Consider the following 20,642-nt stretch of genomic DNA (forward strand, 5'->3'; position numbering starts at 1 on the left):
CAGGGATGTCCTGCAGGCCAGCCTCCTAGCTCTGCGCAATTTTGGCCAACAAGCTCCCACATCCCACTGCCATCTTCCCCAAAGAATCTGTGCATTTTTCACTGCCAGTGTCCCCTTGCTACCTACACTATTTCCTTGGAAAAATTGCGAAAATCTACCCTCCAGCCTAGCCAGATCCCCCAAACAATCACTTTTGATCTGGACTGACCAGATCAGCCTCTAAGTGACCTCTGCGCAATTTTCATTTGCAATTCCTGGAGCCCGAATTCTGGCTTGAAATGTGCTCGCGCAGTTTTAGAGCCTTGTCCTCTCTCCCGGTCACTTACACCCAAAAGCAAAAAATAATGCATCATGGTAGACTAGGAGATTTATCGATTTGATGTCGTCTCGTCATGAGTGATTGCAAATACAAATACATGGATGAAACATGGCGTGATGACGAATGGGATGAACAAGGAGCGCATGCAAGGAGACTTGTTCATGAATGGACGAACACATGGAGCATGCCAAGTACAAGCAAAGGAGAGACATTCACTTTCAACATCAAGCAAACACCAATACTATCGAAGACTCTGCACACCTTGTCATGCGAAGGTGAAGCTATGGTACACCAAGATCACATCCATCACTCATCAGCACTGTAGCTTGACATGGACACCACTAGCAGCATGAACATACCAACTCTGTCATGTCGAGTCATGTCATGAGTCATCTCGGCCACATCACTACTACAGGGCATACTGTTATAATCAATGTAATGTATCGTGGAAGTCCAAGATACCCACACGTAAATTTGAAGGGTCATGTAAAGTTAAAGAGTCATGTAAGTCAAACAGTCATGAGGGAATTCAAATAGTCACAAGAGTCAGTTTCACCCTTGGCTATATATACCCCTCATTTGTACATGCAAAAGACTTTTCACCTTGGCTCCTCCCACATAGCCTTGAGAGTCTGTAGTCTTTTCTTTGAGGAGCAAGCAGTGGCTCCAACACCTCGCTATCAGGGTTAGTGATGTAATGGTGTACCGATGTGTCTTGGAATTTTCGCTTAATTCAGAAGCCTGATAACAACCTAGCACATTTTCTCACATGTATTGTATTTGTTTGTAAGAATATTTTTTGGACACTTGTAATGCATGTTTCTTAACCTGTATTAAGACAATTGAACTATTTCAGTTGTTCTAATAAATATGCTTACGAAAATGTGTTGTATAAGTTGTTAACGTTGTCTCGCCTACGTGGGCTATCTCGTTGGACACTTGACAGAACCATTCTCATAAACTTGTTATAATGATCGTCACACTTGTGTGGAATATTCCACTGGGTGTTGTACGTGGTATCAATTCACCATGTGTTTGTGACTGCCTTATCTGTGTGGACTACTCCACTGGAAGTTGCACATGTTCTGTTGTGTTGTGTGTCTCTGACAGAGTTGGGACTATTCCCTTTCAACTTGAGACTCACTTCCACCCTCTCCCTCCGTGATGAAAGAACCTTGACACAAGTAACACTAAGCACTCACTAGGCACGCGAACCTCGTTGTTCGATGACAAAGTAGACCACTCTCATGTGTTGACAAGCAAGAGCTAAGGAAAACCTTTCAGATAATGGCAACCAGGCGAGACTCCTACACCAAATGGTGTGAGGTCTACTTGGGACTTCATACCGGGGAGATCCCCTGAATGTTGGCGGGTCCAGCACCGTCAACAATTTTAAACCTTTCTTCATCTTCTCATAACTAATCCTCAATCACTTTGTCATAATTCTCCCCACATGGTTTGAAAACATGTTTTGGAAATTATTGAGGGATTCAGTGGAGAGAAGGATTTCAAGACGACGGATCTTATAAATGGTTGAAAGGACTTTTGGTTTCCAAGAGGCTATAACATTCTTGTTATGATTTGACACAGTGTGTGTTGGGATATCCACATGTGCCAAAATCCAAGAAATCATATCATAATAAGGAAATATTTTAGCCCTAGTAGCTACCCGATGCAATTATGTTTTCCTAATGCCTTCCAAAAGATTATTTTTCGACTGAGAAGCTCTTACAAATTTCAACCACTCTCTATTCTCAAAGAAATAAAAAATCTCTTCCCACCTCATCATACCTGCTTTTTGAGTTTTGAAGGTGGAGTCGGAAATCAAAGATGGGTTGAGGTTATATTCCTCAGGTTTTGGATTGTCTACCTCTTTCAATTTCCCTTTTATATGCTCTATTGCTTGTCTTGTTGCAATCGATTTTCCCTTCTTTCCCATTTTATGGCCTATGAACAAAATGGAAAAAGTGAGTTTTTTTTGGTAAAAATCCTGAAATAAAGATCAATGTTCCTTTTAAAAACATAATTTTACCTAAATATAGTCACTGAAACTCAATATTTTCCTTCCTATAATTCAATTTTCTCTTAAACAAGCCTAACAGTTTCAAACAACATAAAAGCGCATTGGGAAGTTCTGAATTTTGATATAAACTTGGAAAATGGGTGAATTAATTCGTATGACTTGATTATTAATTTCTCGTGAAGTAATCCAATTATTTTTCTTTGTAAAATGAGACAATCGTTTAAGCATGGAAAAATGGAAAAACAAGTTTCAAATGAATTGATTGGCAATCAATAAAAAATAAAATTACACAAATTGAGGAAATAAAAGATTATTTTATTAGATGGTCGAAAAGTCAGGTAGTTAGATAGTCGGGTGGATGTTTATTGATTGATGAGGAGCACTTACTTCCGACCCCAACTACAAACAAGTCGAGTGAGATTGAAAGGTTGGGCGAAGAATGGAGTCGGGAGGTCAAGTAGTCAAGTGGTCGGGAATCAAACATGATCAGAATAAATCGAAAGTCTGACCCACTAGGCAGTCGGGAGGTTGGGGTCGGGTTCCATATTTTAATTATTTATGCAAAAAAAACATAATCTAACCTCTGACCTTCGACTTACTGAGTTATTTTTTGTTTTCTTCATTTTACAAAAAAAATGGATCTTTTTAGTGAGTAAAAGAAAATTTGATATAGGGTCCTCATTTTTTCTTTGGAAAAAACAAAAGAGGATTGTACTCCTAACAACAAGATGAAATCTCATTTTATGGTCTATAAACAAAATGGAAAAAATGAGTTTTTTTGCTAAAAAATCCTAAAATAAAAATCAACATTCCTTTTAAAAACATAATTTTACCTAACATAGTCATTGAAACTTAATCTTTTCCTTCTTATAATTAAAATTTCTCTTAAGCATGCCTAACAGTTGCAAACAACATGCAAGTTAGAATTGTGTTGGGAAGTTCTGGATTTTGATATAAGCTCAGAAAATGGGTGTATTAATTCGTATGACTTGATTATTAATTTCCCGTGAAGTAATACATTCTCTGTAAAATGAGACAGAGTAGGAGGGTTGTAATCCCATTTTATGGTCAGTAAACAAAATGGAAAAAATGAGTTTTTTTTGGTAAAAATCCTGAAATAAAGATCAACATTCCTTTTAAAAACATAATTTTTCCTAAATATAGTCACTAAAACTCAATCTTTTCCTTCCTATAATTCAAAGTTCTCTTAAACAGGCCAGACAATTTCAAACAACATGCAATCTAAAAATGCGTTGGGAAGTTCCAAATTTTGATATAAACTCGGAAAATGGGTGAATTAATAATTTGTATGACTTGATTATTAATTTCACGTGAAGTAATCCAAATGTTTTTCTCTATAAAATAAGACGAAGTAGGAGATTTTTATGGTAGGACTGAAAACAATCGTTTAAGAGTGGAAAAATGGAAAAACAAGTTTCAAATCAATTTATTGGCAATCAAGAAAAAGCAAAAAATTACACAAATCGAGGAAATAAAATATTGTTTTATTAGATGGTAAAGAATTCAGGTAGTCGGATAATCGAGTGGACGTTTATTGATTGATGGGGAGCACTTACTTCCGACCCCAACTACAAACAAGTCGGGTGAGACTTAAAGGTTAGGCAAAGAATGCGGTCAGGAGGTCAAGTAGTCGGGTGGTCGGGAATCAAAACATGATCAGAAGAAATTGGAAGTTAGACCCACTAAGAAGTTGGGAGGTTAGGGTTGGGATCCATATTTTAATTATTTGTGCAAAAAAAACATAATTCAACTTCTGACTTATTGAGTTATTTTAATTTTTTTCCATTTTACAATTTATTTTTTTATCTTTTTAGGGAAGAAAAGAAAAATTGATATAGGGTCCTCATTTTTTTCTTTGGAAAAAACAAAAAAGAGGGTTGTAATCCTAACAACAAGATGATACCACAATAATAAGCATCATGCAAGGATTCTTCTAATCTAGGTCTCCTGCAATGGTGTTGGAAGACCCAAAACCTTTTTTCTTTTTCTTTTTCCTTTTCCTTTTTATATTTCTTCTCATTTTTATTAGTCCCCTTTGAGTATAAATGCATTGAATAAATTCTCTAGGATAAAGGAGGGTCATGTACTATACCTCTTTGATACATCAAACGGTTTCCAACAATAGTACTCTATCGAATCTTTCACAACTCCAATTCCTCGGTATGCAACAAGATGACCGAAAAAATTATGTAACATTGGTTTTAGGTGTGCTTGGGGGGTTTCCAATATACCCAGAAGTACATAAAAGACAAATCTAAATACATTGTTGCCTTGTGCAATACTACTCAAAGGGGTACCAATTGAGGTTACAAAGGTATCCCACCAAGCAACGCCTCTTGTTATTTCTACATGTATTCTACCCCAACTTCATGTTTACCAACCGAGCAATAAATATATGCGTTATTTAAAGTCATGAAACTCATATCTAACCTTAAAAAAAATTGTAAAATTGAAGTATATGTTGGCCAAGGAAGTCCTTTGATACCACTTATGGCATTCCTTGTTAGTTTAGAGGGAATATTCAAAGTAAAACATAGTGAAATATAGTTGTGGAAAGAAAAAAACAAATCCTAAATTGGAACATAACAATGGTAAGCAAACCTATTAAAAGTTGGATACAATGTTCACTTGCCTCTTTGAGGGAGAAGCCTCCAAGATGGGTGGAGATTTAAACACAATAACATTGACTAACAAGTGATTTATGTAACTTGTACTATTAGTTTCTACCAAAATTCTAATCAACCAATGGACCTCCATTAATGAGGCCTCAATCACTAACCAATGGACCTTTTTTAGTGACGTTACTTTCTTTTATGTATATTTATTTAATCCTAAAGAACAATTGGTGAATTGTATTTATATTTATGAGTTTATGCTTCTATGGTGTGAATAAATTTGATTTAATTCTTCCAAATTTATCACAATGTGTTATTTGGATTGACGTCTTGAACCAACAAGTGTGGTTCATCTTCAAGACACTAACAAGAAATCATAGGTGATATTGAGTTGTTTGTCCCATATATAATGGACATATTACATATTAATAATGGAGTGAATGCAATATGTATAAGTTGTAAAATCTCTCTATACATATGGAGACAAAACTACAAATTTATATTTTCATTCTTTTGTTGGCATAAATCATGAACTTCTTTTAATGTTAATAATTTAAAATTCAAATAATCGGTAGAAAATCTTCCCTTTATAACTTCGATGTATTATTTGGCTTGTACAACCTTTTTTTGGTGGTTTCTAAGCCATGAGAATTCATTTCCAAGGATTTCATTAGTGGCTTATCTATGAACCAACACCAAAATGATTGTATATTGGTAATAGTGTGTCATTTTTCCATAATCATTATCTCCATTCCCTACAACAAAACCATTAATGCCTAAGATTACAAAGTTAATCTTCCAACTCATTTAAACATTATCGATTGCTACTCACCATCATTTGAAATCAAGAATCTTGGCTCCTAAGTCACTTTTAACACTTATAGTGAAAAATGTTTGGTTGTTAGTTGAGGTCCTTGACTATCTTTCTATTTGAGACTAATGGTCAAACCGAAGTTTTTAATAAGGCTCTCGCGCATATTTTATGAATATATCACCAATCAAACAAAATGATGGGACAAACAACTCAATATCACCTAAGAACTCTTATGCAATTAGAGACTAATGGTTGGATTGGAATTATTATTTGTGCACACTTGTTGAAATATCACCAATCCAACATGTGTTTCAAAAAATACTTCATCATCACCTAACTAGTCATAATAACTTAGAACATTGTGTTCTCAACTAGTCACTCACCTTATGAGGGCTCTTACAAATTTATATTCATTGCAACATATTAACTTCGATTGACCCTCTCGAATCCTTCAACATCAAAGGAGAAAATATAGTAGCACTAAGTAGGATAAAGCATGATCTATTTGATGTCAAGTAAATTCTAAATATATGATCCACTGCATTTTAATAAGGTTACTCATGCAGGCAATTGACTCCTCTTCAATAGAGATGAATAAATAGAGCAACTTATTCCTTCCCTCTTCAATAGAGATGAATAAATAGAGCAACTTATTCCTTCCCCATTAAGTGGGTTGAAATCAAGGATCTTGGTTCCTTTGTCACTTTTGGCAATCATAGAGAAAAATGATTTGTTGTTATTGAGGTCCTTGGCTATCTTTCAAATTGAGAGTTAATGGTAAAACTAAAGTTTTTAATAAGGCTCTCGTGCATATTTTATGAATATCTCACCAATCAAACAAAATGTTGGGACAAACACCTCAATATCACCTAAGAACTCTTTGCAATTTGAGACTAACGGCTGGATTGGAATTGTTAATAAAAACCTTGTGCACAATTGTTGAAATATCACCAATCCAACAGGTGTTTCAACAAATACTTCATCGTCGCCTAACTAGTCAAAATAATTTAGAACATTGTGTTCTCAACTAGTCACTCATATTATGAGGTCTCTTAAAGATTTGTATTCATTGCAACATATGCGCTTTTGTTGACCCTCTCGATTCCTTCAACATCAAATGAGAAAATATAGTAGGACTAAGTAGGATAAAGCATGATCTATTTAATTTCACGTAAACTCCAAATATATGATTAGAAGGTTTACTCACATAGGAAATTGACTCCTCTTCAATAGAGATGAATGGATAGGGTAGTTGATTTCTTCCCCGGTAAGTAGGTTGAATTTAAGCTAAGTGAGGTTTTGCCTTCTTTGTATTTAGTTCAATGGAAGTGGAAGCCATCAAGTGGAGGATACTAGTTAGGTGTAAGCCAAGAAAGTAAAGTAGGTTAAACAATACTGGGTTCATTTATGTCCTATTGCAATGGTTTATTTTCAATGGATCGCCTTGATACTCTATACTCAATCTATACCTTGATACTCCATACCCTATATAAAAGTTCAAAACCATTTCATCTTAAGCAAGGGAAAAGTTATAAGTTTACAAGGATTAGTTTCATCTTAAGCAAGGAGAAAATTATAAGCATATTAAGTGATGCTTCTCAAACCTCGTTCACCATATTGTAAATCTTAAGTATCATAATATGTAGTTTATTGCATACGAAATTTAGCTCGTATACCTAAGCAAGGATCTAGGCAACTGTTGGAATGCGTATTCCCCTAAGAGACCCTTTTCACAAGACGTCACCCTTAACATAGATTCATCTTAACCTTGTTCTTTTAATCATTGAGAAGTTTGCACCTTGCTTTTTAATCCTTTTCAATTTAATACATCCATCATTAAGATGGGTCTACTCTTGTATCCCTTCAGCTCAAAGAATTTGAAAAGTTGTTCCAAGATGGATCTACGCTAACATGCCCTTAGCTAAGGAGGAATTTAACAATTAAGGGGTTTGTATCTTTCATATGTTATTGATGTGGTTGGTTAAGAACATATATTTGGCTATAGATTCATCATGGTTAAAAAAAAAAGTACATGTATCTTGTTATAATTATCAAATGATAAATTCTATATTTGTTAATATTATTTCCTATGATACTTTGATACTGAACTCTTTTATGCCATTTTTAATAAGTAGTTATAAAACTCACACTGTATTAACACAGTACAAAACTTCATTTTCTTAAACATTAACTCCCTAATTTTTATTATCAATTTTTAATAAGTAATTATGAAACCTTGGCAACAATAACATACTAACATTAATACTGTCCAAAATACTATCATTTTCTTAACCATAATATTTTCTTGACCCATTACTTAAATATAAACTCCCTAGCTTTTGAAAATATGAATATACATCAAAATTCAATACTCTTACTAACACTCGTTCATATTGAGAAAATTCTTGCTCTTTCAATATTCCTTCAGATAACACTAAGGCTTTGGAAGTAACGTTACAGTTTTGTATTGTTTCAATATTCCTTCAGATAACACTAACGCTTTGGAAGTGACGTTACAGTTAAAAATTCTTGCTCTTTCAATATTCCTTCAGATAACACTAAGGCTTTGGAAGTAACGTTACAGTTTTGTATTCTTTCAATATTCCTTCAGATAACACTAACGCTTTGGAAGTGACGTTACAGTTAAAAATTCTTGCTCTTTCAATATTCCTTCTTGCTCTTTCAATATTCCTTCAGATAACACTAAGGCTTTGGAAGTAACGTTACAGTTTTGTATTCTTTCAATATTCCTTCAGATAACACTAACGCTTTGGAAGTGACGTTACAGTTAAAAATTCTTGCTCTTTCAATATTCCTTCAGATAACACTAAGGCTTTGGAAGTAACGTTACAGTTTTGTATTCTTTCAATATTCCTTCAGATAACACTAACGCTTTGGAAGTGACGTTACAGTTTTGTATTTTTTTTATGGAATATATATATGCTTTTTCTTGCCAGAAAAATAAATAAGATCATTTTCAACGAATTTATTCAGAATCTGAAATGGTTTATGTATTATGAAACTAACAATTGATTAGTAGAAGCCAGGATGTCATAGTAAGCCTCGCTGTAGCAGGTACTAACAAGAATGAGGTCGGATAACTAGAGCCAGAGATTTGAACAAATTCCGAGCATACCCAAAAAAATCAGGGAGACAAATCCAGCCCAAAGCATACAAAAAATCAACCAAAATCCATGACACAGATGGATTCAAAGGCGTCAATAACCCAGGGTCACCCGCAGTGTGCAGTCTAAATCAAGATTGCTTGGTTCCTGTAAAAAAGAAGCCAAAAACAAACGCCAGGAAAAATCGAAACCGTTGGAAATGTTTCCTACTTTTAACAAGAATAAGTATTTGTTTTTTTTGCAACTACAAGTGATCACTGTCTAGTTGGTCAAATGTGGTCTGCCATCTTTCCCACGTTTAGGGCTAGAACAAACCCGCCATCATTAACTGAAAATGTAAATCAATACAAACAAATAATTTAATTACAGCTCAGCCATATGATAGAACTATAGTTTGGCATAAATCAGTGGAGGTGAAATGCATCTTATATTGCTTCCTGGAACAAACAGTTCCATTTTGAAACAGAGTTACATCAATTAAATAAGAATACAAGGATTTCCTTTTTAAAAAGCCAAAAATGCTAACATTTGAGCATGTGCCCATAATAAAATATTGCATTCCATGTTGTAACCATACATGGAATATGATTTTCCAAGTTTCCTTTGAGGTAACTTGGAAAGTAATATTTTATTCTGCTCTAACAGTACTTATTGCTATTATTGTCCACAGCAAACTATGTTGTTTCCCATAATTAATAGGATTGTATAAAAACCTATTGTGGCCCAGCTGCAAGAATTTCTTCCGTAAGCTTACTACTGTTGCCAATTTTATAACCTGTAAATTTCTTAAAATTGCTCTGAAAGAGACCTGCCAACTTTTGCAGAGTTTCCTGATAAGCCGTCTCGTCAGACCACTGCAAAAGAGAGTGTGCATATATTCAGCCCATTTTAAATCTTGAAAATTTGCGACTCAATAAAAGAAAACTATAGATTTTGTGATCATACTAATATCTGAATACTGATAAGAGAAAAGAAAATGGAGAATGTAGAGATGTACTTCAAAGCCATCATCATGACATACCGTGTTCTCAGGGTGCAATATCTCTGAGGGAATACCCTCAATAGCATCTGGAATATGCAGGCCAAATACGGGCGTTTCTGTATAGTTTGCATTATGCAAACTGCCATTGTTTATAGCATCTATGATTCTGCGGGTATAAGCAAGCTTGATTCTCTGTCCCACACCATAGCTGCATCATGATTTATAAGAGTTAGCCATGACGGACTGTATATTAAAGTAAAATATAGTCCAAACCAAAGCAATTAGTTACAAATAATTCTTGCCATATAAGTTTGGCTGGAATGTATCACAGTACCTTCCACCAGACCACCCAGTGTTAACCAGCCAAGCCGTTGTACCATGTTTTTGCATCTTCTCTGCCAGCATTTCTGCATATTTGGCCGGATGCAGCACAAGGAACGCTGCTCCAAAACAAGCAGAAAATGTTGCACGTGGCTCCTTAACTCCTTCTTCGGTGCCTGCTACCTGAAATCATGAAAACGTTCAAGAACACAGGCAATCTAAAGGAGACTGAAAAAGGAATCATATGTATGAACTCAGTCAATCTTACCAAGGCAGTGTAACCACTGATGAAGTGATACATGGTTTGGGCCAGTGTTAGCTTGCTAACTGGTGGCAGAACACCAAAAGCATCACATGCTAGTAGAATGACATTCTTAGGGTGAGGCCCCACACATGGAATCTTTGCATTTGGAATGAACTCTATGGGGTATGATGCTCTGGTATTCTCTGAAAATTAAAGAAATGTCAAGGAGAGATTACTATATAAAACAAACGAAAACATAAATATTAGCTTTAATAGTTTGAGAACCATAACAACTTGGCAATTGTGAATTTCGCACCAAAAACTGTTTAGAATTTATATTAGATTATAGAGCCAATTGAAGAGACCCCAAGCCTGATTTTCATGTGTACTGATAAGCAAGTCAAAACAGTTCTTGATTGATTGTCGTGTTTTAGTTGCATTTATGACCACATTAATCAAGAAGTTCAAGTTGCAAAAATGATACCAGTGATGGATTTGTCCGAGTAATCCACCTCTCTTGTATGCATATCAAATACAACATTCTCCAATACTGCCACAGAAACAACGAAAAACTTATTTTCATAGATGAATTTAATCTAATAAGCTATGTATGTACCATGAACTCAACTGCACTTCTCTTGAAATACAAGCAATATCACCAGGCCTAAATTGTCAAACAAAGAATAGTACACCCACTGGTTCCAAATTTGATTGCATTCCAGATCTCAGGTTCTTTCTCCTTTGAAAGGTCAATACATTTTGCATAGCACCCTCCTTCAATATTTGATATACCATTGTCACTCCAGCAATGCTCGTCATCTCCAATCAAATACCGGTTTGGGTCTGTTGATAGTGTAGTCTTTCCAGTTCCTTCACATAGACAGCCTTTGTTATTGCTGAGTTTTACAAAACATGAAATATAAAACAGGAATCCATAAAAGCAACTTCAAATTGCAGTTAGAATTTGAAATCTGCAATACCTGATAGTCCAAAGAATAGGTTCACATCTCCTTCCTTTCCCATATTGCAGCCAGAATGAAGAGATAAAATTCCTTTCTTGGGCATTAGGTAGTGCATCACACTGAATAAGCCCTTCTTCATTTCTCCAGCATATTGGGTTCCAAGAATTACAATTTCTTTTCGGGTAAGGTTTAAATCAATGGTTGTCGTAGAATTCATATAATGAGTGAACCGGTTGCATGGAAATTGCCCTGCATTATAAATGGTGAAGTCTGGAGTACCAAAGTTCTCTAGCTCTTCAGGAGTAGGACGTATGCACCTATTAAAAACCAAAGAAAAATGTTATTACACAATAACTCTTTTGAGGTATGCCTTCCTGGAAGGTAATGCGGCAAGATATAATATATATGAACTTGGAAGTTGAAGCACTTTACACTTAATAAAAATAAAAAAAATGATGCCAAACAAGAGACTGAGAAAAGGAAAATCAACACACATACTAGAGAATAAGCCTACACTATTGAAATATGGAGCTGACTTACATGTTATGCATGAACAGGGAATGATATGCTCGTGCTGAAATGATGCGCACTTTCAGCCGATGATCTGAATCCCAGTTCAAAAACTGGTCGTTCACAAAAACCTGCATATGAGGAAGATGTTAATACGATCACAATTTATTGTTCAAAGTTGGCGAAATTATACTGAATTCTTGAAAGCTATGTAAAATGAACCTAGATGCTCTCCTCAAATGTAATCATGCAACTAGGCAGATACAATGAACCATGGTAGTTCATGTATAAATGATTTTACCACCCTGATGAACCAGGCATGGTCAAATGGTCATCAGGTCACACTTGTCACCACATGCTTATGAATTCATGCTTTGTGAATTCATCGTGATCATGCACAAGATAGGCCCTAGTGTTAGAAGTAAATTCTCCCAACTGTCGGATGTGTAACTCAGATTTTGTTGAATAAGCACAGACTGTGAGCATACCTTATCCAGTGATGTCAAGAAATCCACTGCCCTTTCTCGATTGATGAGGAATGTATGTTCGTCCATTTCAATGTTTGGTGAGCCTCTGTTAAAAAGAGAAATGCAGAGGGTCAGTGATTGGAAAAAAAGGCAATGAAAACTCAATTCTAGGAGAATCTTTATTTCCATTCAATTCAGTATTAAAGGCACTCATCAAGTCCAAATACTGCTGATCCGATAAACATACCACGTGAACAGATTTCCTGTGTTCGTTAACCTTCAACGTGATGCCTGGGTTATGTAACTTTTTCTGACCTACCATATCAGTATTATGGCAGTTGTTTCTTTCCAACAAGATTTTATTCCTCTTTTGTATGCTCCTATTAAACTATCAAAGTTTGACGGCTAAAGGCCATAGAGAGGAGGTTAAGAATTGATGATTCTGATGACAGAGTAGTGTTGGCAATAATCAGACCTCAGGGATTGACCCTATGGAGAGGCTCATAGAAATTATATCAAAACAAAAAGCCTGAATGAAGTTTGATGTCTCAGAGTTTCAAGGAGATTTGGACCCAGATGCATTGATAGATTGGGTTTTAGAGCTTGAGCAATCTTTTCAACATGGGGAATATAGCTAAATGTGAAAGATGAAAGTTGAAACCCGTACAGTCTTATGTTGTGATCACTTGCCTGAGAATCAGGTGAGCCACGAGATAGAGAAAATGAGAATATGGGGAAAAGTTCTGAAGCATATGAAAGACAAATCGCTACCCTTAGACATCATTAGACCTTGTTTAAGCAATTTCAAAATTTAAAAGAAAAGGACTCCGACTTAGTGCACGAGTATATAAAGCATTTTATCAATGAACAGATGACAACCAATGTGCACAAAGACCCGGAACGAGCCACAACCAGATGAGTTATATTTTCCGATCCAAGATGAGATGGCAGACGTTAACTACATTTTATGGACGAGACTTTCTAGTACAAGCAAAGAAAAAACGACAAATAGGAGAGGGGCTATCCCAAATTTCAGAGATAAAAGAAATATGTCTAGATCAGCCAGAGGAAAAAATCAAAAGGAAACAAGAAAATATCATACAAATGGAGAATATTGACAAAAAACTCAAGGGCACAATAAATATAGAGGACAAGAAGAGGACACAGATTTGGAGGGGCTTTATGAGGCCCTTAGTTTGTTATATTTGTGACAAAGGATATAAAGCCACCAATTGTCACTAAGACAAACAAGAATTTGGCTCCACAAGAGAAAGAACCACCAGAGACAGGAGTTCAAATGAAACAAGAGAGAACTTGTTGCAGAAGGCATTAATATCTGAAAAACTGAGTCCCACAAATGAATTGGAGGAAAAAAAAAATGCATCTAGACCATATGTAATATTGGAGCCCAAGTGGATAAATCACAACGGGTATGAAAATAATTTGGTGAGCACAAATTTCAAAATGATCCAAATACCAAATCCGGCCTATTTTCCAAATCCAGATGCATATAAAATTTCACGGTTCAAGAAATGCCATAAGTCGATAGTAATTGATCTTTCTTTGTATATTATAATACATGCTTGTATGAAAACTGAGTTCTGAGTAATGCCATTACATTGGATGCATGTCATCTGTTGCTTATAGAACATGACAATTCGACAGGATGGAGTTTGTCTTATTAGTCATGCTCTTAGGCTAGAAGGAATTTCGATGGGCCATGAAGGGTGAGGAAGCGTGCTGCCTCTTGTTTCCAAGAGAGGAGAAGCGGTTAACAAACAACATGTGCAAGCAGAAGCACACAGCTTGTTGGAGATGTTTGCAGAAGAATTGAGCTTGCAAGATAATGAAGAAATGAAAACACAGATCAGGCATTGCTTGATAGAGGATTTATAAGAGAAAGTTGAACCTATGTGCGAAACAAGCCCTGTTAGAACCCTATAAGGGAGATAACATGTGTTGATATCAGAGGCTTGAATAAAATATTTATTAAATACCCTATCCATTACTTGAACCTCTAATGGATGATTTGTTGGATTCTTTGTTTTCTGCCGAAGTGGCTCCAAAAATTGATCCAGAGTGGGTATTGTCAATTAGAATCAAGGAATAATGGAAGGCCGGATTTAAAACCAAACATAGATTGTATGAATGGCTTGTGATGCCTTTATCATGAATAACAAAAAGGTGAAAACGATACTTCACTAGCCCACACTGTAAAGCATTATAGAGGTGCCAAATTTGCTTCTACCTGATTTTAACAGAAGTTTTTGTGTTGAATGTGGTGGATGTTTCTTAAGAGTTCGATAATCAAAATGTATTCTACTGGAACTGAAAAAGGAATTATATATTCTTACTCTTCCCACCAAAGCTCATTTGCAGTCACTTCATCCTTAACAACACGTTTGTCTTTAGGAGATCTTCCAGTCCTTGCACCGGACAGAGTTGCCAGGGCCCCGGTTGATGTCACAAAAGATCCCTCTTCATGGAGAGCATATTCATACAGCTCTGGAAAACAAATACCCAAAAATATCAAGATAGACAAACTTTTAAACAATAACTATGGGTTTTACAAAACAGCATATAAATTTTCTACGATCTTCAATGCAACCAAAAATAAAAGCCAACTTTGTTTTCTGCAGCCTCAACCAAGTCCAAATAAAGATAAGAACACTAAGCAGTGAACACAAACTCAGTAAAGCTAGTGCACAAGTTTATATGCCAATAAGGATTTTCCTATGGAGTAATTATCTTGCTCAATCGTGGATATTACGTTTGGAGTCTGGACTGCCATTCAATGTTCCAGCAAGTTTAGGTGACACAAGAATGACGAGATGTGGGGACAAACAAGAAAACTTCAGGGAACATTTCAGGGGATGTGGTGTTCTTAGATATAAGGTGTCCCGTACCAAATATTAAATATAAAAAGATATAATAAATCTAGATAAAGCAAAAAAATTAAAAGAGATTTTAATGCATAATTAATCACAGATTTATACAATTAAGGTACCAATATCAACAATCCAACTGGCACTTACACAATTTGGAAAATTGTTATTCAAAATAGAAGAATCATTGTATTTGTCAATGTAAAATGTTCAAGTTCAAATCAAAATAAAATGGAATAAACTTGTCTGCCTTTGAAAGCTTCTTGTTCACAGAAATCCAACCTCAGCCTCCTTAATTTACTCAAGCAAAGAGTGTTGTATGTGGGAAACAACAAAAGTTAGGGTTTGGATGGGTCAAGTAGAGAAGGAAAAGGTAAGGTAAGGGTGGTGGGACCCTCACCTTTCTTTAAAGGGAAAAAACTACATTTTCTGCTATATTTTATGTGTTTTTATGCAGATGCACCCTAGCAGGGTTCATTCCCAGGGCAACCCTAATTACCAGGAGCGTCCCCTTTCTATAGGGGGTGCCCCCAAGTACTACGGGTGAACAAAAGATGACACGACACATTCCCAATGAAGTCACCAAGTCCAAGCAGCATGTGGAGCGCAAAAGATGTGATCCCAAACTCCATGGACATATCCCCATGGAACACTGTTGCCATTACTTGCCATTAGTTTATTGGGCATTATACCAAAATCTGTCAATCCAAAAGCTGCCTTTGGGTTGAAAGTCTTCAATCCGATGTGATAGCATCCCCCCTTGCTCTGGCAGTAGTATTGCTGATGGTTGCTGATGGGTTCGGTGTCATGCTTTTGATGTTGCTTCACATTAAAAGATCCTCTCTAAAACAAATGCATAAACTAAGGCTGCTTCATGCATCGTCTCCTCATTTAAAATAAACATTTTTTTCAAAGATTTACTTTTAAGATAACTGGCAAGATCAAAAATAATTATAGAAACACATAACTTAAGCAAGTTGAATGGTCTTTATCATTGATTGCATTTCAAAGTAATTTATCATTCATCATAGCTCAGTGTAAATCAAATTCTGCCTATATCAAATTAGTGGGATCCTTTAGCAAGCTAATAAAATCTTTCTATGATCAAACTTCTTCCTATGAAAATTGTGCACATTTGCACTCTATATTATGGACTTCAACTTATCTTAATCTGCATAGCTGATATAAAATTTTAACCGAAGAATCATTCATCTCGAATATCCACCTGTCTCATTAGGTAGATTGTATCGGTCTAATCATATATCTTACAGATGGCCTATGTAAAGGATTGGTGGCAATGAATTTATTTTAAATTAAGCATCTAAACAGAGCAACAAACCTGCTGGAGAGAGATTATAGAGAACATTGGTAGCCTTGAGGTCAACATCTTCTGGGAGAGGAGAAGGGGCCTCAATCTGCTTGGCAATTTGACTGGTAGCAACGGCTTTGAGCTTTGAAACTCCCTGTTGGAGGTCCTTGGATCTTAGCTTCGGCTCATTTCTTCCTGAAATGGAGGCTGATGTTGAACTGCAAACAAATGAAGTAATCTCTATCAATGTGTTTGATATGGATGAAACAGGCTGCTTTTGTAATGCAATTTAGAAGCGACGAGTACCTATCGAATAATGTATGCTTTCATATATGTATGACAAATTTTTATATTAAGCTTTTAAAGCTGAAGGTTTAAGTGTTACTCTTTATTTATTAGGCATCCATGTTCACACCATGGGATTTGGGAGGTCTGCACAAACATATTACATATTATAAATATGTAACCTCATGCAGTACTGGTATAATATACATTCAATGAGGGTCCATCTCTTCAGGAAATACGAATGCAAAGGCGCACTTATGCGCTGTTACTGTTGATATCTTTTGATCTCCCCCTGAAGTAATTTTGTAGGATCCTTTTGAAGGATGTGATTTGCAGAGTGCCATAAATCATTAGGTGGCTAAACTGCCATCATCTAAAAGTCACGAGGGATTCTGTGATCTCCTAAGCCACCGCGAAAATGTGGATGTCTAGTAAATATGTGAATGCCTAATAAACATGGAGTTGCCTTTCAGCCCTGAAACTTACCTAACTCGAATTCAAAACCAATGAAAATATTACCCAACGCGCTGTGTGCGTATATATACATTAATCATTGTAAATATCCACAGATGTAAATTAAAATTTGTTTGAGTTCTATAAAAACTACAGGAAAAAAAGAACTGTATGATCTAAATTCAATCGGAACGAAGCAAATCCACATACCTTATTGAGATTAATTTCTGGTTTTGGCCTGCAACGTGTACAGAGGACTTGCGGGCCTTCCTCGGCAAAGAGAAAAGCTTATTGATGGACTTAGACAATAGAGGCGCAGAAGAATCATTATGGCAGATGTCCGGAGATTTGTTCAATGCAAAGCCAGAAGAAGTGCCCATCAATTCCGCCATCACAGAAACTGAAAATCAACTCCAACTCTGTTTAATTCTATTCGGACACAACTGATATACGCCCTTTTCTTGTTCGAATTTAAACCGAAAAGAGAAACAGAGCTGACAACCTATGGAAACCAGTGAAATATAGTTTGAAGGAATTGAATGCACCCAATATACAGACAGGCATTTATAGGAATACGGTTAATTGTTTCTCCTAAACACGTGGAAGAAATCCTTGGTGAGGCAAGTGCCCCGCACCCACACCCACACCCGACCCCAATCCCCACAAGGCAGGTTGCACGTTCATCGTTTTGCCATATGGTTGTTTGAATTTGCTAAGCGGTATTTTGACTAACAGGGTATTTTTTCAAAACGAATGGCTTCCTACCACCCAGTCTATGGGCGATTGCCCAAATGCTGAATCAACCCTGTCATGGTAATTAGAGGATATAACGAAAGATTAACTGACCATATTCCGTGGGGGTTGATTTCCTTCTCTATTATTTAATGCTCACTGTGTAACAGCCACAAATTGGTAGTTGGCATTGGATTGGGACGTACGCCACACATAGGTGGCAGATAAGTTCTCTCCGCCAAAAATAATATAAACACACAAAAGAAGGAACACAATTCTGCAAGTCTAAGGCTCGTTATCGTGTACATTTTTTTGCATTTTTTCTCACAGGGGCATTCGGGTAAACCATTTGCTTGGTTCGTGGTTGGGGTTAGGTGTAATATAGGTTAAATTCATGTATTTAATTAGATTTATTATTATTATTATTTAATTTTAATTAGATTATTAGTGTATTATATTAGATATCATTTTGGGATTTAATTGGGTTAAGTAAGTCATTTATCTAGGACCATTTCCATGAGAGGTAAGTCATTCATCTAGGACTATTTCCATGAGAGGTATCTAGGACCATTTCCATGAGAGGTATCTAGGACCATTTCCATGAGAGGTAAGTCATTCATCTAGGACCATTTCTATGAGAAGTGAAGTGACACTAAATTGATGTATGAGACAAGTTGAAGATTTGTGATCAGAGGAAGGGGTGATTGTAAAATGTTATTATCAATTTTTTGTCTTCTAAATATTAACTATTTGAAAAAAATGGATATTTTAAAAAGAGAATAGATATTTTAAAAAATAATGCTTAAATGAAAATTTGTAGCATTGTTTTATTGTTCTCTTGAAAACTATGGTTAGGGGCAAGTAGGTTCATCGATGCTTAAAAATGAAGCATTGTTTTGGGTTTCTTTTGAAAACTTGGAAGTTGTTAATTTATAAAGATAATTAGTACAATAGGTTATGAATGTTATTTTGGTGAATGTGATAGATGAAATTGTGAAATTTAATGTGTTTTTCAAAAATGGATTTAAATTTTATCTTAGAATCACTCTCAAACTTCTTTAAAAGTGAGGTGACATAATATTCTAATGACATCATCATAATCATCACTTTGCATATTTTGTGGCTAGAGAGCCACACTTGAAATATCTCTTATTCCTATCTTTTCAAAATTAAATCTCGATGTTGTGAATATACATAGGGAGAAAACTAACCCTAAGGAATTATGTCAACCCTTCTAATACAGACAATGATCTTGGGAATCTTATCAATATTGTGAAAGGTGGCACAAAAGCTTTGGTTTAACACATCCCAACCTCTTGTATAGCATCTCCTTTCTCATGTAGGGACCAAACTTTAAGAGTTTGTCCAAGAGAATAAATAAACTTATGAACCCATAACCACAAAGAGAAACCTTCTCTCATCCACCTTCTTGAGAAAAATTCCACATGGAACTTAGGATCAATTTTTCATTAATGAAGTGCCCAAATCTCAAAATAGTCGTAACAACCCTCTAAAAAATCTTGTATTTTGTAACCAAGAATTGTTATCTCATTGTCAAATGTACTTCTTACCAAATTTTTGAGCTCTCCTTGTACATAGCCCACCATTAATATGGAATGCAATTAACTTGTCTTCTTCAACATTTTTTTCCATTCAATTCAAAATGTCTCTTGTCCTGTCATATATAGGAGGACCCTCAATTCTATACCAATCCATCTAATTGCTCGTACACTCAAGTGCAATGCTTATATGAGAACTCGTGGTTGTGATCTTGCCAATTCTATGATGCTTCCTTTGAATCAATGTTAAATAAGTAGATGTTTCTCCAACTAAACTCACCATCAACAATGGGGTTAACAGTGTTGTCTCTCATTCATGATTGCATATTGTAACTTTGACCAACCATGAACCCATAAAAAAAAATCATCAATGGTTTTGGTATACATTGGTCCCTTATAAGGATCTATTTGTAAAACTCTAGTCCCGTCCACATCAAATAGCATCATCCTATTCTTAAAATTAATAATGGCATCATTACAAAATGCTCATTCAATCCTTAGTAAGAAAGGACAGGGATCATTTTCATCCATAATCTTATTAACTTCAAATTGCACAATTGATTTGATCCCTTCTAGGTCAACCTACACATTTTCCAATCTCCCATTTTGGTAAACTTTATAATGGTTAGTCATATACAACTAAATAGGAGAGTAAAAATCTAGGCTTCCTCATTAATGCACATAAATTACTTCTTGGGGAGGACATTAGCATGATACCTCAATTCTATCATGACATCTCTTACTTCACATCCCACAATTTGGAATCCAATATAAATCTCTAGACTAGTTCTAACTTTCTACTTCTTCCCTATACTCTACTTGCTTCTCTCAAGAGGGCATCAGCCATAGGTGTGTTTTCTTCTCCTTTAATCAACCACTTAAAGTTAGTATAAAACCTCCTAATAAGGGATCCACTCTCTAATATTCATACAAATGCCTTGAATAAATCATGAATAAACTTTATTAAACATTCTAATTATTGGAAACATTATTGGGATTGCAACTCCTCTCTTCCA

At 35.6% G+C, this 20,642-nt stretch overlaps 1 protein-coding gene across 1 annotated transcript; it reads right to left on the reverse strand.

The window, feature by feature from the left end:
- Window positions 1-9,325: 9,325 nt before the first annotated feature.
- LOC149181453 (phosphoenolpyruvate carboxykinase (ATP)-like) lies at window positions 9,326-18,046 on the reverse strand. The gene is made up of 12 exons (XM_089416625.1): window positions 17,546-18,046; window positions 16,628-16,815; window positions 14,758-14,908; window positions 12,425-12,509; window positions 11,967-12,067; window positions 11,445-11,743; window positions 11,161-11,334; window positions 10,949-11,014; window positions 10,489-10,667; window positions 10,234-10,403; window positions 9,939-10,107; window positions 9,326-9,771 (listed from the first exon to the last, which is right to left on the reverse strand). The coding sequence occupies exons 1-12, from the start codon at window positions 17,725-17,727 to the stop codon at window positions 9,631-9,633; spliced, it is 1,905 nt and encodes a 634-aa protein (XP_089272751.1). The 5' UTR covers window positions 17,728-18,046; the 3' UTR covers window positions 9,326-9,630.
- Window positions 18,047-20,642: the final 2,596 nt, after the last annotated feature.

Source organism: Pinus tabuliformis, chromosome 3_2 (genome assembly GCF_031772625.1).
Source record: "Pinus tabuliformis cultivar Carrire ecotype Pingquan chromosome 3_2, CPIR1, whole genome shotgun sequence".
In the NCBI taxonomy this organism is placed as follows: domain Eukaryota; kingdom Viridiplantae; phylum Streptophyta; class Pinopsida; order Pinales; family Pinaceae; genus Pinus; species Pinus tabuliformis.